General features: G+C 38.9%; 1 protein-coding gene across 1 annotated transcript in view; it reads right to left on the reverse strand.

The window, feature by feature from the left end:
* Window positions 1-13,501, reverse strand: part of NT5DC1 (5'-nucleotidase domain containing 1) — a 125,673-nt gene extending 112,172 nt beyond the window's left edge. The window contains exons 1-6 of the mRNA XM_033054795.2: window positions 13,317-13,501; window positions 11,431-11,522; window positions 9,757-9,828; window positions 8,130-8,236; window positions 6,464-6,543; window positions 2,689-2,770 (exon numbers count right to left, since the gene is read on the reverse strand). Coding sequence (XP_032910686.1) covers window positions 2,689-2,770; window positions 6,464-6,543; window positions 8,130-8,236; window positions 9,757-9,828; window positions 11,431-11,522; window positions 13,317-13,409 — 526 coding nt within the window. The 5' untranslated portion in view covers window positions 13,410-13,501. The remainder of the gene's footprint in view (window positions 1-2,688; window positions 2,771-6,463; window positions 6,544-8,129; window positions 8,237-9,756; window positions 9,829-11,430; window positions 11,523-13,316) is intronic.
* Between the last annotated feature and the right edge of the window lie 10,954 nt (window positions 13,502-24,455).

The following is a 24,455-nucleotide window of genomic DNA, read 5'->3' on the forward strand; positions in this document are numbered from 1 at the left end:
GGAAAAAAAACCCAACATGAGATTCAAATGAAAACTTAAGAGCCTGTAGTAGTACAAAGTCACTTCCAAAGAAGTACTGAAATTTCTGAAGCCTTACGTAATCAAAAACATGAAGCACCCAAACAATCTCTTCTGTATTTAGGTGGAACGCACAGCAAAGAAATGTAACAAATTTACTTTTCACTTGCCTCTTTGGTGCAGTTTTCACAATTAACACAAATAAAGATACCTCATCACTGCTACATCAACATTAGGAACTACTATTTTGCACAAGATTGTTTTTCTTTTGGCCAGAAAAGCATATTTTCCTTTTTTTTCTTATATCTACAGTTGCATATTAAAGATAAAACATACATATCAGAGACGTCTAAATTCATTATCTTCTGCCAAGACAATAAACTTGTGATCAAAAACATGTATCCTAACAAGCCTTGTTATGGGCAATTTACGAAGTCTGCTGCCGTATCAGCCATGGTTTTTTTTACTTCCAAAACGAAATATAATCTTAAAACTGACTGAAAATATTACAAATATATAATTTTAACTATATAACCACAGCTACTACAGTTTCCAGAAATGTCAGGAAAGTCACAGGGAAAGGCAAGTTTCCAGGAGACAGCAAGTAGCCTTTAAGATAAGAAATTTTATAAAATTCTGCTTTAAGAAGTTATATTTGGCAACAGTTCCCTAAAAAAGCTATTGACTTTTCCGTCCAAAAATTCATCAAATCAGAATTTTTTCACAAGGAAGTAACTATTAATATATATTATAATAATTAATACTTCAAGCTCTTATTAGTCCTCTGAAGAGCACACTTTGTTTCCATAATACATCCACATAGTTTAATAGTGTAAAATACATTGCCCCATGATGTTTTCTTTAAAATTGCTTTTTACTACCTATAAAACATCCACTTTTAGTTATTTTTCACAACAAAACGTCTAAAATAACACAAGACTACTTGGGAACCCCTTTACTTTCCTTTTGCAAGCCTCAACTCTTCACTTCTTTACAAGGAGAAGAGTGGGTTAATACCCTTCATCAAGCTAAGTCAAGACAATCATGCTTAGCTGAAAGAGCCATCCAAAAAAATATCATAGGGCAATTATCTAAGGCAATTACCGTAGCTAAGACAATGAAAAGCAAAATTCATCAGACACCTGATTATGATCAAAAACATCCTGTGAAAAAGAGAAGGGACATAGAGACACAAGGGCATACTGACAACAAACCAAAGTGAACTGCAAACACTCAGTGGATTTCAAAATATAAAGTGGTCAGTCGTTCTGCTCCACCACTGACAATGGCACTGCTAAGACGGCGTTTCAAGTTGGGAGTTTTGTGTTGCCTCAACTGACGACTTAATAAGTTTGCTTTTGAAATCTTACCTTGACTAACTGTTAATGAGCACTGTTTTTCTCTGAAGGGTTAAATCCTCTAAAAGACATAGAGTTAAGTCAAAAGGCTGTGGTTTTCAGGTCAGATTCTGGGCTATGAAAGACACTGGGGTTTCCTGGTATGTAGATGTTGGGATCCATGTTTGAGAGTTTCCTCACATGTGAGATGTGAAATTGAGAAAAATAAATCACTTTGTCAGCAGTGATAGAAGATTAGTATCCTTATTCTTGTATCACAGAGGGCCCCTGAAGCAAAAATAAATGCTTCATGGGAATATCACTGGTGATACAGGAAAAAATTCTCAGGTTCTTCTGACTCCCTGTTCAGTGCTTTAGTTGCTGGACCACATTATTAAATGGAAAATAAAACTACTGTGAAGCCTTTCAAAGTGATGCAGGACAGAGTACATCACTTTCTTGTATTAAAAGAAAGTGCATATAATCTGAATTGTAATCTACACCTGTGTCTAGTGAATGTTGCATCAACCAAGGTAATTCTAATTGTAGTTCAGAATTCAGAACTGAGCTGCATATAAATGTTTTATAAGAAATATTGTTTAAAATATTTTCAATTAAATGAATGCACAGACAATGGTTAGCCTTTATTATCAACTTATTATTTTATATGCTGATAGTAATTCTGAAGTTATGTCTGTGAAGGAAAGAAAAAAAATTCTTGCTGAACAGTATCCAAATGTCTTCCAATTCTAATTTATATTACAGTATTACAATGTTGGGTTTGGATAGAGAAACACTGTTATTAAAAAATGGTCGTCTGCAAATGTTAGGAAGTTCAAAACCTCTCTATTGTGTCAATACTACATGAGGAACTCTAATCAAAACTAGAGTGTATAAGAAAGTCATCAAATTTAAGTTAGTACTTGAATTTCTTTCCCCAATTAATTTCTGATTTTATATATCATTACAAGATTATAAGGAATAGATTCAAAACACAGTTCAAAGATATCCACATTAACATACCAATCACAATAAGAAACAATTTTTCCTTCTTAAACTATTTGAAATAGCAATAAAATTGAAATATTCAGTGAAACAGAACATCAGAATGTCATTAAATGTATCAGAGGAGTGAAATGAAAGAAATAGTTATGATAAAGATGTTTTATTCCAGGAAAAATCCATGTTTACTATACAACTACTTATAAACTTGAAAAGTAAAAGCTGTGATGATTAGCCTACAGTGTACTTGGAAACATATTTGCTATGGCAAGCAAATGTAGTATTGTAGTATTTTCAGCTGTTATAGTGAGTCTTCAGAGAACCCACTTACCTTTAAAAGCTGATATTTTATAATTATGTTGGATAGCAGCCACCATGTCCTTCCAGAAGTCATATTTCTTCTGACCATCATGCTGTAAGTGTCAAAAGGAATCTAGTCATTATATCAAGTATCAGCTATTACAAGCTTTCATATTCAAACAGTGACAGAAATGCCATGAATTAACAGAATTATATGGAGTAAGACAGTTTTAAGATGTACGATTCAGGACATCAGGATTCAGCGGTACTCAGATTAATTCTGGATAACTGCAGACAAATTATGTCCCTCTTAGAGGGTTATGATGAGAGGAAGAAGGGAAAAAGAGAAATGCTTAGTATTTGAGAAGAACTGTAAGACATTACAGCAAAAAGGGGTATCAGATAGAACAGCAACTTACAGCATGAGCATCCCATCCCATCCCATCCCATCCCATCCCATCCCATCCCATCCCATCCACTGACATTTGGGAAAAAGAAGTGCCTAGGGCTGCAAATTCTGAACTTATACTGACAATATCCATAGCCTGGCATCCATATCACCTTCCACCCTAAGAACTGGCAAATCCCTTTGCTATAATTTAGAGGTAATGTCCTTCTGCCAAGAACCCTACCCCAAACAAGGTATAAAACACTCATCCAGAAGCCTGGCTGAACAACGCTTCGTGGCATTGTGCTCTGAAGACTGCCAAACCCCAGCTCTGGCACAAGGACAGGGGAAGGTGATCCACAATTGTGAACAGTCTCTCGCTATTCCTAGAAAGCTTCCCAGGCATAGCAGAGCTCCAGTTGACCTCAGCTTCCCCTTCAGCCTCTCACATGGCAGAGGAAAACCTCAACCAGCTGAGCCCCATGGCACACTCAAGCACCACAAATTTTAGTAGTGATGAATGAAACAGATGCAATTACACAGCTAGCCAGTATTACAGAGCAGAGGATAAGCTACAGAGCCCATAAGAGGTGCTCAGTTACACATTAATTTGGCAGCAGTAAAGCAGGTGGTATATTCTTTGAGTTTATGTATCATGGAAAGTATTTCTGTAATGCTGTTACATTACACATTAGGCCTTCCACATTAGGATAAATTTCAAGGCAACTGCTCGCAGTTTCAGGACACTGCTGCCCTCTGTGTATTGATACCTGCACTGATACCTGAATAATGAGCCATTTTATAAGCATAAAGCACATTGTAGAGAGGGGAACATTCAGAAACTGAAAAACCTCCAAACTCAAACCCTTATCATTGCCAAACAAAAACCTAAAAAATGTAGCTTATATATACTGAAGTAAACTGCTATTTCAGGCCAAACCTGCCACGGAGGCTTCCAGAAAACAGTCTGCTTTTACTTTCACAATCAGCAACTCACACAAACGAGGTCTTTTGTGCATAATTGACACGCACAGTTTGCATATCATCTATCAGCTCTACATGTTAAGAGCAGGAAAGATATGGTGCTGAGGCTTTCAGAAGTTTTTATTTTTTAATCCATTCCTATAGCAAACAGCCACAGAAATACATAAAAAAGCTAATAAAGAGAAAAGATTTCATAGGTTAGCTTCAGCTAGCCAAGGATGCTAACCAAGGGTGACTATTCAAAGCTATGTACAGGAGATACAGGGGACCCTCTGTCTAGTGGCAACTAAGCTAGCACTCTTCTCAAGACAGACAGATTCAACTGTCTTCTCCCTTCACACTCCATGTGGCTGACTTAGTCCTTCATTTGTCGTTCTGGGGTTTTTTTGCTTGTTTCTCTTAAAAAAATAATAAATCAGAGAAGTGAACCAGAAGTTCCTCAGAGTGCTCTTTTGAGGACAGATAGATACTAGTTTAGAACTAGGTACACTTCCTTTGAAACATTTGAACTCAGAGGAGACCAAAATGACTTAAACTGATTTCTTGTAATTACATACAAGCTGTAAAGGAAAACTGACCGATTCCAAAAAGCAGAAAGAATACTGCCATACAGTCCATCATTATTTCAGTGTGATTACAAAATGTGATCCTGTTAGCTGAACCATCAAGACAAAGCAATGTTTTGTTTAGCTCATCAGTGTAAAAATCAAAAGCATTCAGAAATTCCCATGCTTTGAAAACACATAAGAGTTCTGGCTCTGGACATAGCAAAAACAGATACATTTTTAACAGTGCAGGGTAGTCCAGCATCCAACTTAAGTCTAAACCCGTTTTGAATCCAAACTGAGTAATTCTCACATCTGCTTCCAGTAGAAAGCTTTCCTGAACCTAGAACGCTGTCTGGAAATGGTAAGAAAATAGCACTTCGTAAGCAGGCACACAAAACAGGACATGGAAAGCTCTACTTTCTTTTAAGATTGTGGAAGAAGAAAATGTGCTACAGCATTTTGCAGGCATGAGTTCTGGGCTGGAGAGGCTGACCACCTTCTTGCATCTTTCTCAAGCGGTTGATGCCAACCTTTCAGAGAATTACTGTAGCCCTCTTGTTGAAACAGGGCAGACATCCAGTAAAATACTTGAGAACTGCTAGGAGATAAAGAGGGTGCATGACCCACTTCTTGTGGCTCTCTGGAGAAACAGCATGGATTTAATTCCCTCTGGCTGAAGATGGCACTGATCCCAGGTCAGTGCTTCAGCCTGTGCACTAGTAACTGGATGTGAAAGCTTATTACACACATGCTATGCTGTGCTTTCTCTCTTAATAAGTAGGTGATTTGTGCTGAGTCTAAATTAAATATAAAGTAAACACAATACAGGTGTCACAACTGCAACAGGTTTCTAAGCTGTAAACAGCTTAGGGGAAAGAGATTAATCAGGCAGAAAATTAAGAGTCTTACCAAGCACCTGTCCTCCATGCTTCCCTGATAAGCTAGTTTTAGCTAACTCTTCATGCAGCACTTGGACTTAGGCAGAAATCTACTCAGTATGCTATTTTGGAGTGAAGGCTAAAGCAGCAAGCCACCTGATATCCAAAGAGACCCCAGAGACTCATCTCACAGGTTGTAGTTTCACTCTGCAGACAAGGTTAAGCATTGACAATTTTCAGGCCTGCAGCACTTTGGTACCTTGAGCCAGAAGAGTACCCCAGTCCTCTTTTGACACCAACACAATTACTCAGTGAAAAGAACCCTCTCCTACCTCCAGCTGCATGCAAGTTAAACATTCAAACCTTCCTTTACACAACAAAACAATTATCACTAAATTATCACTAAAGGCACACCTTAGGACATTCTATCTATCTAAAAAGCACTGAAAAATGTTCAAGTAATTGTATTTTCCACCTTAAGAACTTAATTTACTGTTTAGCAGAGGAAAAAAAAATTAAAAGATACTATACCAGAGGTGTATTTATATCTGTGTACACAAGTCAATATATTTAGGACAAAAACAAGCTTTAAAAAAGGATGAAATTAAGCTTCATTCACTCTTTAACAACTTGCAAATTAACAAATCGTCTTATTCAGAAAACTTCACTATATTTATTTCAAGTACAATCAAGCATAATTAAAGGAGACTTTAAGAACTACATTGTGCATACCACAGGGTAAACTTGAGGAAACAGCGCATTTTCATTAGTATCCTAGTTATTTGTGCCCTCTGGTGGAAGTACTTTTATTTTGAATGTGCCATGTACCTCACAATTATCTTCAGAGATTACTTTAATACATTTAGTGCAACATGGAATAGTCCAAATGAGAAAAAGACCTTGATGCTGTTCATTACTCAATTTGTATGCATTTAATAATGCATGCAAGAGATGTGGTAGTGGTGGAAGAAAATGCAATACATAATTTTCAAACAATCCAGTTCTTACCTGATCTAAGCTGTCCACAACCCTTGCACATAAAAGAGCTCCTGGCAGGTCAAAATAATTATCATACAAATAGTATTTAGCTGGAAAAAAATTTAAAAATATACTTTAAACATCCCTGCATTGTATACTTTAATCACAAACAAAAATTACATTCAAATAATAATATAAGCTCCTGTAAACAGATAAGCATTTATCATTCCCAATCTTTGTTAACAAAGGCTAACTTCTGATTGTCATAACTGGCAACTAAAAGTTATTTACCTATATGAAAGCAGTGAGATCTTAATAAGACATTTTAAGATTCTAAAAGCCTAGGTGAAAGAAAAAGAGGAGAACCATGAGTTTTAATTCAGGACAGTATCTTTCAACTCTTCCAAAATATCTATTTCCCTTGAGAGCAAACACAAGAAAAGTGCTTAAGAAGTTCAGAGGCACTTGGACAGGTCTGACACAGTCATGTCCTTTGCACACACATGCTGTGGACAGTGCCTTGGCCCAAGGGGAAGTGTGCTCACATTATTACATCAGTCCCCAAAACAGAACTGTATCAGGAGGGTGAAAATGTCCCCCCAGACTGTGGTCATGCTCAACAACTCTCTTCAAGGAGTGAAATGACTTAACCTGTGATTCTTCTTCATTATCTTATCTGCACTGTCTCTTAGGTATATTCAAGAAAAGTCAGCAAAATGGGGATTAACATTCACAACAGAGACCAAGTGCATGTTTCAGTGAAAAAGAAAAGCACATTTCCTATATGACCAAAGGAAACCTCTCTCTTCCTCCATTTTGCAGATTACCTGCAGTTTAGAATAAGCATGCATTTACAGTCAGCAAAATCTCAAGGAAAGTATCACCATTACATAACAAAATGCACCTTAAGTGGGCACTGTGTGTTATTCTCAACAGCCAAGAACAACGTAAAACGAAAACACAGAGCAAGAAAGCAAACCTAGCCACAGCTCCTTCAAAGCGACTCCCATCTTAAACACAGAAACTTCAACGGAAGGGGAGAAGTTTTTTTCTAGACCTGCTTTGTTCTTTGCACCTGCACCTAGACCTCCAGTAACAGGACTGGTGGCAATAAGTGAACAATTAAGAAAAATTTAAGATTTGTCCTAAATGAGATAAGCTATCGGTCAGCAAGTATTGAGCATCACTTGTTCCTCTTGGGTTCTGAGGCTCTGTCTCCTTGTCATTACAATGATTATTAGTATTATTAGTATATTTATTATTCTAACATGTAATTTCAATTATAAATTGTTCTCAACCCATGAAATTTACCATTCTTTCTGATTCTCCTCCCTACTGGGCCTGGGCAGTGTGGGAGTGAATGAGCAGCTGCACGGTCCTCAGCTGCTGGCTCATGATACTACTTGTAGCAGTCTACTTCATCAAGAGACAGTGTCCCCACCACTATAACCAAAACATGCCTATAATGTCAGTTCATTTGTCTTACCATGAAATAAATACCATGAAATAAATTTAAGGTGAATTCTAGTACCAGAAGTTAAAAACACATAAAATCCAAGTCTTCCCCAATACATTTACCTGTTCCAGTAATTCCCAGTTCTAGTATTTTTACAAGTCTGAGTTAAGAACTAATAGCATGAGGGACTGAAGGGACCAGAGCAATTTCAAAGAAGAGGAGATGCTAAAGTACAGCTACCTGTGCGTGAAACCATTCCACTGACTGTATTAAAATGCTTCCACTCCTTTCTTCCATAGATCTCTAGGATCTCTTCGAATGTCATGCTCTTTGTACCGTGGCTTGCCCTATTCAATGCATTAAGTTGTTTATTAAAAAAAAAAACAGAACAAAACAGGAAAGAGTTGAAAACATCCAAACTACTCCTTGTACAAAGTAACACACTGCAGCTGAATTACTGTGTATGCAAGCTGATCAAAACTGACTCTCTTTATAGCTTAGAAGTTTCCCAGGACCTACTAAGCTTTTATCATATACATTCCAGTTCTCGATAAAGGCCTTACTACACAAAGGTTTGGTTGGCTGGGGGCACAGCTACTGTGCCTCACCTGCTAACACAATCACTCTGTATTGCTCGAATGTTTTCAATTGTGTGAGGACACTCGCTACACTTGAGCTATCAATATACACTGCACAATAAAGCACAGTGCAGAAAGCCTATACATCATTCTGAAGCCTACAGAATGCAGGGCAGAACTATGGAAAAGTGCTAGTTTGAGCCCTGCTTTTTAATATGTAAGTACACACAAGCCTTTTTAGGCATTAAAAATTAACTACTTGGACAATCAAATTGGGTTCCATTTTGAAGCAAATGCAGGCAAATGCCAGGACAGGTAACCCAGAACCACCCTTCCCTTTAATGAAATACACCCTGTAATCTTGAATTCTGCATTTAGTACTCCAAAATTCATGCTATTAAATGAATTTTGGGGTACACAGCAATGAACCAAAAGTATTTCTTTCTTCTTTTAATGAATTCTGATCTTCCTTAGCATCTTCAAGCTACTTTTCCCACATGCTATCAGAAGAAAGAAAAAAAAAAAAAGTAGAGCCTGTCTTGAGTTCCAAATTACACAGATTTTCATTTTGGAACAAAACTAGGGAGAAATAGGACTAGGATTGATATATTTTAGATAAATTTATTTTTCAGATTTTTGTTTCAAAATAGTCTTCTATACGTAAGAAAAAAAAAAAAAAGGAAGAAAGAAAGAAGAACTAAGGATTTACTGAAAGTGATGACTGAAAGCCAAGCACCTTTTAAGCAGAAATCCCTCAGAATTCCAAAAGTTAATGTATCAGTTTCTGTGGTTAATTTATCTCAGGCTGTTTAAATTATATGTTGTAAACTTGCAGAATTTTAAATATCTATGGCACAAAGACAACAGTCATTCCAGTCATTAATATTAGTCATTAGTACTGCCTCCCAAGCCAGGTTAATCTCAATCCAAAGAAAAACCTTACTGTGGATCTTAGCAGAACTGGACATAGAGTACATTGGGAGCCATCAAAAACAAGAATTCACTTTCAAAATCAGTGTGTCCTCAGAGTCTCAGATTTCATTAAAAATTAGGTATTATTTACTACTGGTAAACATCAAAACATTACCAAAAGATTTCATATGTAACATTAAGAGAAACTGAGCACCAAAGAGTATTTAAACTTTTACATCTAATAAATGAATGCATGCTGAAATAAATGTTTTAAATATTTATAAAATTGAGAGATGGCATTTAGGAAGGGGATAAAATGTTAGTGTATTTAACAATACAACTTATATTTAACAATATAGATTTATTGTCACTATTACCTTAAAACTGTTCCATCTTCTGCAAGTTTCAGGAAGTTTCCTTCTTCAATGTCGAACACCAAGCCTTTGCAACTAAGAATAAATTAATTTTAAGGAAGAATCAAAAAATTAATGCTTTCAGAGGACTGTCTTCTTATCTATCAGTGATATGCAGTTACAGAAATTATGGTGCTCCCCCAGCTATGATGCTACAGAAAATCAAACAAGCTACAACCCTTCAGATATTTCCATGTCTGAACAATGCTCTCTATAAGAAAGTGCATATTATTACAATGAGGACTGGATTTTCCTTACATAGCAAAGTCTTACTAAATAAACTCAGTTCCATGTCCAGTAAATTTAGGGACTGTTATATAGACTGGCCGGAGGTTTAAGGTTCAAACATATAAAACTAAGAAATGTGATACTTAAGTCACTTCTATTGAAGAATTTATTTTTGTGGTAACTCGTTTAGCTATTACTTGACTGGTTACACCAGTTATTTTAGAAAAGAAGGGCAGACCACTCTAAATGAGAAAACTCAACAAGCTAAGAATACAAGAAACAGAAGCATTGCCATGCTAGTCAGCACTAACAAGGGGAAGACTTGACAGCATTGGAGACACTTGGCAAGGGTTTCTAATTCTCCCTAATAAATCTTTATCTTTCAGATAACTGAATCTACATTTGCTTAGGTTCTTTGAAAAATTAATTCAGAGTTCAGTGGTTAGAATACAAATGACTAAACGAGACAGGAAGCAATGACACCTTCATCCTCTATGACACATCCAAAGGAAAGAATATATCCTGTGAAGGCAGCAAGCAGATGCCAACTTTTCATGAATGACTCCAGGGCAAGAAACAATGACACACTTGTTACCAGCACAGTGGACTTGCAGGTCCACAGTAAGGAACTTCCTGCTTCAATAAGAGATCACACTCAAGATATCTAGAGCTGAACAAAGCATTTCTTGCATCATAGGCCTCAAATCATGATAAACAGAAACACTGTTTGTCTCATGGAAGTTGAAATCAATCTTATTGGAAATTGTCAAGTCAAATACTGAATTGTAAAAAACATTACACAAGAATGCACATATTATTAAAAAAAAAATTCATGTGTTTCTCCTAAAAATATCTAATGATTACCTGGCCTTCAAGTCCCCACCCCCATGGCATAGATAATAACCTTATAAAGTTAAAAAATCAAGATTCAAGTTCAAGTTCCTGCTCAGAGACCACTGAGTTCAGAGCAGGAACCTGAGTTTGCATCTTTTGCATCACAGCATTTGCTTGATTTGCCACCCAAATGCTACCTCCTGGCATGTCCCCTTTCTGCGGTTTCTCAGAAGGCTGTTGGGATTAATCTGCCTTGCACAAACAAAAAAACATCTGTTGAGATAAAAATCTGATGGTTACTGTGGAACAGAACGTAGAAGACAAAGACAATACATAAAATAAGAGAGTGAGATTAAAAGGCTTGTGTCCAGACAGCTGGAAGCACAGACAAAGCAAGTTTGGATGCTCAGTTCTCTCTTCAAAATATCATGTTAGAAGCATCTCATGACAAATACGTCTTAGAACAACTATTTAAAACTGACAATCATAACACCAACTACCTAATAAATGAAATTGTTTTCTGAGCTTTGTAAAAGTTACAACAAAAAGGAATGACATTATTTTCAATGTACTCACCAGAAGTCTAAGCTGTCTGGAGCTAGAGTCAGCAAGTCTTCATCATATCCCTTCTCAGTTACCAGGTAGTGGGCAAAACTATCATATATTAGCTACAAATGAAAAAATACATGCATTCATTATATGAAGTGAGATCAAAATCACTGCCTCCTTGAAAAGTGGCAAGATGTGAGTGCTAGTGCTTCCTAAGCAAAATCAAACCATGGAGCTAGGGGGCCTGTCCCCTGCCCCCACTGGGAAACAGTGCCTGAGGTTATTTCTGGCATGGTTGAGTTCTGGTGCAATGTGCCCACCATAACCCAGATTACAACATTCTACTTTACGGTCCCTGTGCTTCAAGACTGTTGGGAAATCAAGACAGTAAGTACTTCAAGACTAGTCACTGTTTACCCCTCTCCAGCCCTTTTTGCATTTTTTTTTTAATGTCATGATGTCATGGTTACTGAAAATCAGCAAGCAGCTTCCAAACCAATAAGCATATTAATAAGCATTTTAAAAGCATTTGAAGGAATTTATTTTGAAGAAAATAGGCAATTACTGAATAAACGGTTATTATTTCTAAGTTCAAATGGCCTAGCATGACACTCAGCAATTTATTAATGTATTGTGCTGCTAAAATTTTACAAGAAGCTCTATGGAGACACTGCCATGTCCTTAAAGACCATCCAAATATAGTAATTGCTCCCTTTTGCTCGTGGTTCTTTTATTAAAGCTGTTCCCTGGCCTTTTTTCTTTAATTACAACAGATGCTCTTGGAATTAGTATGAATAACTTCTGAGAAAGACAAATATGAAAGCAAACGCTGAAATAGTAAGAACTAGCTACATCCTCAGCTGGGCCTGTCAATCTTTCAAAGTGTTGCTTATTTCCAAGAGATAAGGAGGCATGCAATGGGCATGTGACAGTCTGCCTCTGTGACAAGATGAAGACTGTACCAAGTTTAGTAAAAGTTTTTGGGATTTTTTTTCTCCATTTTGTTCATTGGTTGGTTAGCATTTTTAAAAACCCCTTATAGTTATCAATTGTCTAATGTTCGCCTTCATATGGCAAGAATAGGGAAGGTAAGCCTAGTGTTAAGAGTTTCCACCTAGAAATTTAGGAGCTCGAAAATTTTATTGTAACTGCTGAATCCTCTTTTGTAAGCAAGATGCCTCTCCACTTCAGTTCACACATAGCTAAGGGAAGCAATTCGCTTTTTCAGCACAGGATGCACTGCCTATTAATAAATGGGATAGCTCATAAACATTTGTTTCTATACCAAATTCTGAAATTATCTTGCAATTAGCGTGGGAGTCCTAGGCAGTGCAAAATGTACTGTAAGTGAATGGAGGCAAAGAAAGGGGGAGAGTGAGAGCATGAGCATCCGTGACACAAGGCAGCTCCAGAACAGAGTCCTGACATCAACAGAGAAGGACGAGTCAATGTAAGATTACCAGGGAGTTTAAAAACGAAAGTGACAAGGGCGGGAAGGCACAGCACAGGGCTAAGTGAGAGGTGCCTCTAAACTCCGCGTTTATTACAAGCACCAGAAAGTTCGCAAGGGTCTCCTGTCCAAAGTGCTGCGGGCTCCTCACTCTACAGCATCTCTGGCTTTAGCGGGCGGGCTATACCTTTTCCTCAGCGCCGCTACGGCCAGGAAAGAAGAACCATTTTCAAGGAAGGAGACATGGCTGTCCCCCCGGCTCGGGCAGAGAGGCCTGCAGAGGAAGCGCCCGGCGAGAGATGCGCTTCTCTTATCTTCCGTGGACGTCGGAGACAGCCGGCCCTGGGCTCGCTGCCCCCGCCGGAGGGCTCCCGGCCCCCGTGCCTTTGGCGGGCATGCGGCGGGAGCAGCGAGGAGCGGGGCCCCTCCCGCGGCTCCCCTCGGCCGCGCCGCCCGCACTCACCCGTGCGCTCTGCGGCAGGTGGTACCGGCAGAGCGTGTGGTCCAGGTCGAAGCCCACCACGTCGCACTCAGCCAGGGAAAAGTGCTGCTGCATCGCCGAGCCGCCGCCGCCGCAGGCGGGCGGAGGAGGAGGAGGAGAAAGAGGCGGGAGGAGGAAGGAGCGCGGGCGGCGCTTCCTGCGGAGCCGTGCCGGCCGAGCGGAGCAGGGCCCGCGGGACTCCCCCGCCCCGCCCCGCCGGGGCCGCCCTCACCTGCGGCACAGCCCCGCGGCGAGCCGGGGATGAGGGGCGGGCAGGGCAGGGATGATGCCCGGAGGCGTGTCAAAGCGCTCGAATTCGAAAAACTCGCTCCCCGCCGCGGCTTTGTGCGCTTGGGAGCAGGCGTGGGAACGGAGCGTTCCCGCTCGTCTGTCAGACCGCAAACGCGAGTTATCGGGGGGTGTTTGCTGGGAGGACCTGGTAAGCAGGGAGCAGGCGGGGAGCGGGAGTCAGCCTTGGTTAGTGACAGGGCAGCCGGTGACACACCACAAGGGCGCTACCGGGGACAATTAGCATATGTAAGTAGAAAAACACTACTTAATATTTCGTTATGCCCCCTGAGCACGTTTGCGATGTCTCCAAGCTGTGCGGTGCAGTGGACTCGCTGGAGGGAAGGGATGCCATCCAGAGGGACCTTGGCAGGCTTGAGAGATGGCACTGAACCTCGTGGAGCTCGACAAGGCCAAGAGCAAGGTCCTGCACCTGGGTCAGGGAAATCCCAAGCACGAGTGCAGGCTGCGCAGAGTGAACAGAGAGCAGCCCTGAGGAGAAGGACCTGGAGAGTTTTGTTGAGAATCTCAACATGACCTGGCAATGTTCACTTCCAGCCCAGAAAGACAACTGTGTCCTGGGATGCATCAAAAGAAATATGGACAGCAGGACAAGGGAGGGGATTCTGCCCATCTAGTCCACTCCTGTTACGCCCAACTCTGGGATCCCCAACGTAAGAAAGAGGTGCAACCTGCTGGAGTGGCTCATGAGGAGGGTCATGAAGATAATGAGAGGGCTGCAGCACCTCTCTTTACAAAGCAGGCTGGGAGAGCTGGGGTTGTTCAGCCTGGAGAAGAGAAGGCTTCAGAGAGACCTTCCAGTACCTAAAGAAGTTTACAGGAAAGGTGGAGAGGGATTTTCTACAAAGACATGTAGTGATAGGACAAGGGCTTTAAACTGAGAATAGATATAAACTGATGGATAGATATAAACTGATGGATAGATATAAGGAAGAAATTCTTTCCTATGAGGGTGGTGAAGCAATGGAACAGATTGCCAAAAGAATTTGTGGATACCCCATCCCATGAATAGTTGAAGGTCAGATTGAATGGGGCCCCAAGCAGCCTGGTCTAGTGGAAGGTGTCCCTGTTCATGGCAGGCGGGTTGGAACCAAATGATCAGTAAACCACACTACTCTGTGCATTTGGCTGTGGAAAAGCCAAAATTCCATAGGTAATTCCATTGCTACCTTTTAATTTATTGACAGTTTCGATTTAAAAAAAAACCCAAAAAAACCCCATTAAGAACAGTACAGTCTGTGTCCAGAACACACAAACAAATGAGCTTCAGGTATCTGCTGAATAAAGAATGCTGTAGTGCAATTAGAAAGAAAGTGCTGTCTGAAAAAAGTGTTGTGTTTGGAGAAAAGCAAACAGATGAGTTGCATTGATGTAGTCTTGTTCTCAGTGGTTGAACTTGAATATAGCTAAGGACTCAAGATGCTAGAACAACTGGGTGTGACAGCCTTGTTTGAAGGACCTCCTTATTCTTCAATTTTTTTCTCTCAGTAGACCAAACTTTGTTTTGATTCACAAAACATAAAAAATTCAAGTGCAATATATTGTAAATAAATATGTTTTCTTTTTAAATTTCTGTATGGTTATAAATAGAATAGTATCAAAGATAGTTGAATTGAGAGCAATTGTTAAAAAAAATGTAATACAAGACATCTTTTTCAGTACTCCCTACCTCTGCACAGCTGTAGGTGCTGTGCTTTGTAGGTGGATAAGTTGGAGTTCATAACCATAGCAGTGTGCAGCAGAAATTTTGATTATATTAAATTATGATTTGATTTTTGAAGGATGACTCAATACTTTGGTATTACAGAGAAAAATGCTTTTGAAAATACACTCAAGTAGTAAATAGATACAATTTTCTTATATATTAAGAGATACAATATTCTTATAGATTAAGGTTCAGTTTGCTATGTTCAGGTAGGCACAGATGAGAGGAATTTAATAGCATGACCTCTCACACGCATTTAAAAATTCCACAGAGAAGTTCAGTATCAGATTAGGAAATTAACTAGGCAGGAAAATATATATATAAACTAGAATTGAATTTAATAAAATTCAAAAATGCTAGTAGTAGGACAGAATGAGCATTTAAGGTGTCAGAGCAAGATAGAAATGGATTACATGATATTACCAAAGCCCATTGTGCAGCAGCTTCTTTCAAAGGTTCTCAGAATCTCACACAGACATTAATATACTTTCAAATGCTGCTATGTATATGTATATGTATATGTATATGTATATGTATATGTATATGTATATGCATACCATATATTATATACTCACACCATGCATTATATATGTATACACACCCTGAATTATGTATAAATGATACATACATGTGTTTTTAGACATAGGTTTAAGAAATACATGTATGCCTAAATGCATAAAAATTAGTATGTGTGACACCTGAGTGTACAGAAAAGGTACATCCAGAACCTCACATAGAACAGGAATAATAACTATCCAGATGAGGCAGCAGCCTGGGAACTCAGAGCCTCGGAGCACAAGACAAATTAGCTTCCTAAAGCTGCTCTCTTCAGAAAACAGAACGAATTCCTGTCCCACTGAAGTTGATAGCCACAATTTTGATTGACTTCAGAAGGTCAAAAAGGTCACCCACAGTTAGTGTTTCATGTTATTCTCATAAAAAATTTGTCTACCTTGCAGATTATATCAGTACAGCTATCTTATTCCAGTTACTTTTTTTCTTTTCCCTGAAAAGGATTCAGGTAGCTTCCAAAATAGTGTATAGGTTGTGGCATTTAAAAGGTATAACTTTTCTTGCTATGCCAGTACAGCATTTTATACAAAACCTCACCAAAAAAAACAACACACTGAAGTATTGAAACATCTGATTAGATACTGAAAGTTACGTATTCACTGATAGAATCATGGGGTGGTTTGGGTTAAAAGATCATCTAGTTCAACCCTCTGGTCACTGTAAAATAAATGTAATCTTGAACATCCAGATTTTTTGAATGTTGCACAATTATATTGATAGCAATTACAAGCTATCATAGAATTTACAACACAAAAGTACTAATCATACTTATCTCAAACCACTTGGTATAGAGAACAATATTCACCCGTGGAGGGATTCAACAAGTTAAATTTCAGGTATATGGAGCTGAAGATTAAATCAGAAGTTTAACAGCAAGAAATAGAGGAAATACTGATGAAGATACAGTAAATTCACAAATACAAGCCGCACTGAGTATAAGCCGCATCTGTGGGTGTTGGCAAATATTTCGGGTTTTGTCCATAAATAAGCCGCACCCAAATATAAGCCGCTCTGTCGTTCGCAGCGAGGACCCACGTGCAATTAGTAACAGAACCGCGGGAGGGCGGGATTTACTGGCTGAGCTAAGGCTATGCAGGCTCCGCCCGCTAGGGGCTGCTGACGGGGCCAGGCGGCCCAGCCCAGTGCTGCCGCTCGGGGCCGGCCGCCGCTGCCACTGGGCTCGGTCACCCCGGGTCGGCGCTGCCCCGCGGTGGCAGGCAGGGACGGAGCTTCCCCCGCTCCTACAGCAGTGGGCAGGGACGGAGCTTTCCCGTGCCCGTGGCGCCAGCGGCGGGCGCGGACAAAGCACCCCTACTCCTCCCCGAGCCGCGGCAATGGCGGCGCGCACTCCCCCCCCCCCCCCGCAGGCCGCGGCAGTGGCTGTGCAGGGCTCCCGTCGGCTCCCGGAGCCGCGGCAACGGCGGCGCCCCCCCCCCACCCCGTCCTCCCCGGACCGCGGCAGTGGCGGCACAGGGCCCCCGTCGGCTCCCCGAGCTGCAGCAATGGCGGCCCCCCCCCCCCCCCCATCCTTCCGTTCTCCCCTGGGCTGCGGCAGAGGAGGAAAGAGAGCTCTCCCACCTCTCTCCCCGCCCCCCGTGCTGCCTGCAGGGAGCCAGGGCAACACAGTAACACTGTAACAATCGCGGAATGCCGGCTTTTACTGGCCGGTGCTTGGCTCGGCACCCTGGCTGGCACGTCTGGGGTTGTAAATGTCAGAAAATTATTCACAGATTAGCCGCCCCCAACTATTAGCCGCACTTCCGGGTTTCCACCAAAATTTTTGTCAAATTGCTGCGGCTTGTATTCGTGAAATTACTGTAATTGGTTTTCAGTTTTGGGAAAAGAGAAGATAAATGAGAGAATTACACTTTATATTCAGTATTTGCAGCAGTAGCCTGGTAATAGGAAAATCTGGGTAGTCTACTTTCAGCACATGTACACCACATTTTATTTCTTTTTGTTTTGTCTTAAAAGGGTTTTGTCTCCCAGTGTCTTCCTTTCAGATGAATTCTTTAAATATGCTGACATCACATTTTAGGGCCTTTCTCAGAAAGGAGCTGCCTTTAATGAAAATCCTCTGCAAAAACCAAAGTACCTTAATGTATTAAGAACACCCTTTCAGCTCTGTCCTTCAGGTTCGATGGCACAATGAGACTCAGAGATGTTCACATAACTGAAGTTGAACTGGGCCATCAGGTCCTACGTGAACTTATTTTAGGTTTCTTCATGGTTAATCTATGCTTCATAATAATTTATGTTGTAAATACATGGTAATTGGCTAAATGGGAAAAATCACAAATCCTCTCTAATAGGGGAAATTTCTAACTGATCACTCTGTACAATATAGAATTGCTTGCAGTATGGCACAGCTGAAGACCGTCCTTCCTCTGGCTGGGGCTGCAAGGCTACCTGGAGGAACATTCCTTCTCCAGCCTTCAACCTCTGTTGCACAGACACCCAAGGAGCCAGCAGGAGAGGGCAGTGAACTTCTGCACACCCTTACCACCTTAATGTTTAGCAACCTGCAGAAAGCGTGTGAAGTGGGAGATCTGATGTATCAAAGCCTTTTAGACATATGGAAAAGGAGCATTTTGGTTTCCATCGTGCTTTCCATGCAGAACAGGCTCCTAGGACCAGGTAGCTTTTGAGCACAAGCACGTATTGACATGCCCTGGAGAGCAAAAGGTACATAACCGAGTGTGGTAGTGTACATAAAGGCATGAGAACCGTGTCAAAATTCTAGCTGTCACACAGAAGTTGCAGGCCTCTGATCAAGACAAGTAGAGAATCTCTTCGCTTTCTTTGTCCTTAAGGGGGCAGCAGTACAATGCATTGGAGCACCCTCTGAGTTAGCTGAGAACCATCTGCACCTTAGCCTATTTCACTTTCCTTAAACTTCGTGTGTATTGTCCTAACACTGTGTACAATGACTTTGTCCCAAGTAAGCAGTTGTAGCCGTTTGTCTATTTTATCTAAAAAAAAAGGTAATAGCCCTCATATCTTTACGGAAGAGTGTGCAACAGTGATATGTGAAAATAAAAATTTGAACAAATATGGATCATTTTCATTTTAGACAAGGAACACCTTATGCAGAAGATCAGAACATTCTAGATTTTCCCCTGTTTTTAAAAACAAATGAAAATACATCTGAAGTAAGATTAGTCAGACTGAAAAGTGCTGGGTTTTGTGTTTTTTAAAAATACGTTTTATTTCAGCACACTGCTAAGAGGTGAGCCTCAGCTTTACACTTGATTTATCTTTTAACCCATGAAGTTGTTCAGTGCACAGGTAAAAGAACACTCAGCCCTGTGATGCTTCAGTAGGATTCTTTCTGCATTTAAACAGGATTGTTGGATTTGGTAACTTGATTTTAAGTTTAGGACGCTAAGAAGGAAACATTTGTTTGGGAACCATCACAGGAATAAGCTTGGAATACAGAGAAGCAGGACTTTGACTTCTTTGGGAGACATAGGTCTATCAACACTAATTTGTTTTAAGGATAACCTTTGTCTCTGCGAGACAGTGAAATCTGTCGATAATGTATTTTCTTTGCAAAACAGTCTTTAGCAGTTACTGTTTCTTTAGTAGACTTTTAAAAGTTGAACAAAATACTATATAATCTTCAAGACATCCCTCTGTTGCTAGGTGGAGAAGCTTGGTGAATACATTAATTGTTGATCAGCATTTAAGATTTGATTAAATTCCAGTGATTTCAGAAGTTTTACTGTTCATTGGGATGTTTAGGAGCCTTTTTATATGCTACAAAATATGGACACATCAACTTTCTAGTAGAATTACACGTGTAAAATTTATAGTGTCCTGCTGGGATTAGAACATCTGATTACATCTGGCACCTCAGTACTATATTTGCTACATTCTATCTCACCAGCATAGAAATGAAAATCAAGATGCTAAAGAGAAAAGATTCCCAAAGCTAAACCCAATAGTTCATCAAAAGGTTAAACAGACAATAATCCACTAGGTGCTCAGAGTCTCTCAAAAGCCTTCTTACTGTCCTTATCATCTCTCTCAGATCTTGTAATCTACCTCAGGCTGTTCCCACACAACATGAAAGAAGGAAATGAAAATCAATTTTTTTGTCATAATGATTAATAACCAAGACTGATTGCTGGAGCCTTAGTGAGTATATATTTTAAAACTCTGCATAGTGGTTTAAAGGTACTTTGAAAGATTTTTCTTTTTGAATTAGACGAATGTTACATTTAGTCAAAATAAATTGCACTAGAAATATAGCCTTCTGGGGAAGCTATGCTTCCAAAAGACACCTTTTTGTATTTAATAGTGAGAGACCAGTGCAGTTTCTATCATCTGTGGGACACTGCCTTGTTCTTTCTATGTGTGGTTTTTTTCCTTGTTCTTTTTGGCCTTTGAGTTATTTTATGTTACAATGTGAAGCATAAAATCCAGAGACTATTCAGTTTTCACTCCTCATTTCCCATTCATTCGTGTATTCATGGACACTTAATATAAATTGCTTATGGCTTCAATTTCTCAATGAGTAAACCAGGAATATGTCTAATTCAGACAGTCTGAAGATTTCTGAGTTGTCCAAGTAGGTTACAGGCTTGCATTTCAAGCCTGGCATTGGCTGATTATTGCATTAAAAAAATCTAATGTATTCCAATACACAGTCTGCACAAAAGAACAGAGCTATCGAACAGCCAGTGGGAAATGCCACAACTATAGTGCTGCAGACTTGAAGATAACAGCACTAGGAAAGACCTAACAACAGCCATCTTCTGCCCTGGGGTACGATCAATCTGACTACAAACATCTTTAAAAGTCAATTGTCTGCTTCTTTAAAAGAACCCCTTTGAAAGAGTCACTGAGACAATTTCTTCCAGTGTTTAATAGTCCTTATATGCAGTACACAGACTTTTCTCTGTCTCTTCGTTTCAAAACAAAGGCTCTGGTGCGCTAATGTATCTTTTTTCCTTTTGTTGTGTTCTATAAGTAGCAGATGTGGGAACCACATCATTATGCACCAGTCTTCCATCTATTTGAAGGCTGCTACTATGTTTTCCCACAGACTCCTTTTGTTTAATTAAGTTCCTTCCTTAAAGGCTGAGGGGTTTTGAGCCTTCTTATCTTTGATTCTCAATCTGGATGATATTCATTCATCACTCCATTATCAAATTGCTCATTATCAAATTTTCTGGAATACAGGATCAAAAACTGGGCATATTGCTCTAGTGTTGGTCTTACTAGAACTGAGTACAGAAAAATTTAACCCACTGTGCTTTCAAACTAACATACAAGTTAATTAATTCCAATCCCTACCATGTTAGGATTTTCAAGATAAGTTTTGTCCTATTGCTATGATGAGTATAGAGACAAATTTTTTCCTTCTCTAACCTATAAATCCTCTTTCTTAAGGAGCATTTGATCTTCTATTCAAATACCTATTTTCTTCTGTATGTGTTCATTGCTGATTATAATGAGAGCAATATTTCTTGGGGCTGCAATAACAAAAAGCTAACATTAATGTTTATAAATCTAAAATGTAAGAGCTTATTTTCAATATAAATTGCATTTGATATTTACTATTCTGCTTCTGCCTCTAGAGGGTGTCTAGTAGTTGTCTAATGGAAGGATTAAAAAAAAAGTCTCCTGCATTTTGATAAGAAGGAGGTGATGTAGAGGGATGTATACTAAGCATCAAGAAGAGCCCATCATGCTGATATAACTCTTTAAGTATCTGTACTCTGTTTCTATGTATGTGGAGCAGGTCAGAGCAACCTCTTCTGTTTTCAGGAAAACCGTATGTCTGCATTTAGGTGCCTTTTTGTTCTTGACAGGGTGAGAGGCAATTCTGATAAGGTTTAAAGCTGTGGAAGCAAAGACAAAGGAATATGAATTTGGGAAAAAAATTTCCCAAGGAAAAAAGTGAAAGAAAGAAAGTGAATTATTAAGTCTACAGCAACAGAATTCTGTATCAGAAGTCCTTACTGAAAGTGAGTATTTCTTTACTGAGAGGGTGTTCAAACACTGGAATGGTCTTCCTAGAGAGGTAGTTGGCACCCCAAGCCTGTCAGTGTTTAAGAAGTGTTTGGGCAATGTCTTTTAAAACATGCCAGTCCTGAAGTGGTCAGGCAGTGATCATAACAGGTCACCTCCAGCTGAACTGTTGTGTTCTGCTCTGTTCTATTCTACTCTAAAATTAACAGCTAGTCTTTCTGCTGGTTTTGCATGTCATATTTCAGTAATCTAAAGTAACTAATAAGACATGCTCCTTTATATGGTATATCAATACATTCTAATAGTAAATTTCAGCTCTCTGTGAGAGGCTGCCTTTTTGAGGTACAGTGAAAGTCAGGTGAGAGTGCTGGTTTTATTTTTGGAAAAAACTCCAACTTTCACTCGCAGGTGAAACAATGAGTGCAGTATTTTGATACACTGCTCTTTTATATCCATCTCTCTTGGGACTTCTCTGCTTCTTTTGATGCAATTCCAATTTAAAATAAAAATGGTAAATCATGTTCACAAGTCATCTATGTCATAGCATGCAGACTTTGATAGAATTATGTGAGAAATTATATTGACCCGTCATAAAATCTTCATAAATATATACACATTTTAAATTTAAAAACTATTCATAACAGGGTTGGAATACATTTTCTTAAAAGAATGGCAAAGTCATGTTTGCTGATAATTCTTTGTCATCCACTTTGCCATATTTTTTCCCATACAGAGATAAATATGATTAGAAGTATTTTTCATGCCTTAGAGAGTTACAGCTCTTTGGTTTTATTCAGAGAGACTGCTTCATAGAAAGCAAATTAAGTTACAATTTTTAATACTGTGGGCTGTATATAATTTAGAATAATGTACAATGAAATAAAAAATAATGGTTGAGGTCTGGTCCCATTGCAGATAATGGCAAAACTCACATTAAATTTGAGCAAAGTAGAAGCTGTTTGTTTGAACAAATAGAGGAAGTCTCTATTATGTCAATCCTTGACAGAACCTTATTCCTCTCTGTTAATTTGTTGTCAGATGTAGCATGTTTCAGGCCCAAATTCGGCTAATAAATGAGCAACTCTCATCACCAAGGCAGTTGAAAGTATACCCTTAATGTTTTCTAGGGTACAGATGGATTACTGGACCAGCCTTACGGAAATAAATAGCTAGAGTTTTCTCATTGCAAATGTAAAAAGATTTCAAGTTGGAAAATGCAGAATCAAATATAACTCTATAATAACCTTCGTGGATTTATGGTTCAAGATAATAGACAAAACCAAGAAAATGATTAAGTGTTAAGAGCAAACAATTTTGTCTAGGGCAAAATTACGCACATAATTTATTTTCACTGAAAAAAAAGGGCAATTTGCAAATAAGAGAAACAAAATGGAAGTGCGGATAAAAGGAATATAAAAAAGCTACAAAGTTGTAGTAATGCGTTCCATTTTAATGTGCAAATGAAAAGAAATATAGCTGAAAAGACAGCTGTAGTAAAAAAATCACTGTGCTTTATTTCAGTTTTTTACCTTTAAAAAATACACAACTTTAAAATGGTTAGTCATTTTAATTATTCCCCAAGAAGGGATTCAAAGCAATATGCTTTTGGTTTTCTGCTAACTTCTTTAAAGATCACATTATTTTACTTTGCTGAAAGGTTTGGCTTGCTTTATTAAAATGCGTTATGAAGTTTTTTTAAATAAGGTAATAATGTCAAATATTTGAACTAGCATACATTAAATGCAGCATTATAGCTTCTGGCTTGAAAATGATGATACAGTATCGAAAGTGATGCTACAGGCATCATGGATTATTTAATTACAAGTCTTAATTTCTCATTTCCTTACATGGAGTTTTTTCCTTTTACAGAATTCAACACAATTATGAATGAAAATGTTTGTTTCTGTTGTGGTCTCATTATGAAAAACCACTCTCTTTTTCAATTCCCCATTTCAACTGACTCAGATTTCGTAACAAAACTGTTGATGGATATTGTGTTGGAATATTCTTTTCCCTCCAGCAGAGCACTGTTCAGACTGCAATTTTTCTCTGCATACCTAGGGGAATGGTTTCAAACAGCATGTATCATCAGTACTGATGACTGAGTCTTAATGATGTTCACTCCCTGTCTCTGAAATATGAACCAGCATATTTATGTGTTGAAAGGAGGGTTAATTTTTCTGAAATTCCCAATTTTTATTATTTATGCCAATAGTACCATACAGAGCACATACAAAACAATAATTGTAGGAAATATCTATGATGTAAACTCATACAAAATAATTTGTGAAGGCATGGAACACAAATAGAACAAGGTTTTTGAAATATTGTGGATTCAAATCTTATCTGTACTTATTTTATACAACTTAGTTTGATACCTTAATTCATGCAAGCAGGACCTGATTCTAAGATCAATTAATGTCAGTGTTGCAGATTAGTTTTGTACTAAGTTTAATAAAGGATGCAATGTTAACACATTATTCTTCTGTCCATTCAGTGAACTAAGAAAAATATGTTTCACCACCATGTTTAAACATGATTGTTTTGTAGAATAA

The sequence above is a fragment of the Catharus ustulatus genome, chromosome 3, assembly GCF_009819885.2.
Source record: "Catharus ustulatus isolate bCatUst1 chromosome 3, bCatUst1.pri.v2, whole genome shotgun sequence".
NCBI lineage: Eukaryota > Metazoa > Chordata > Aves > Passeriformes > Turdidae > Catharus > Catharus ustulatus.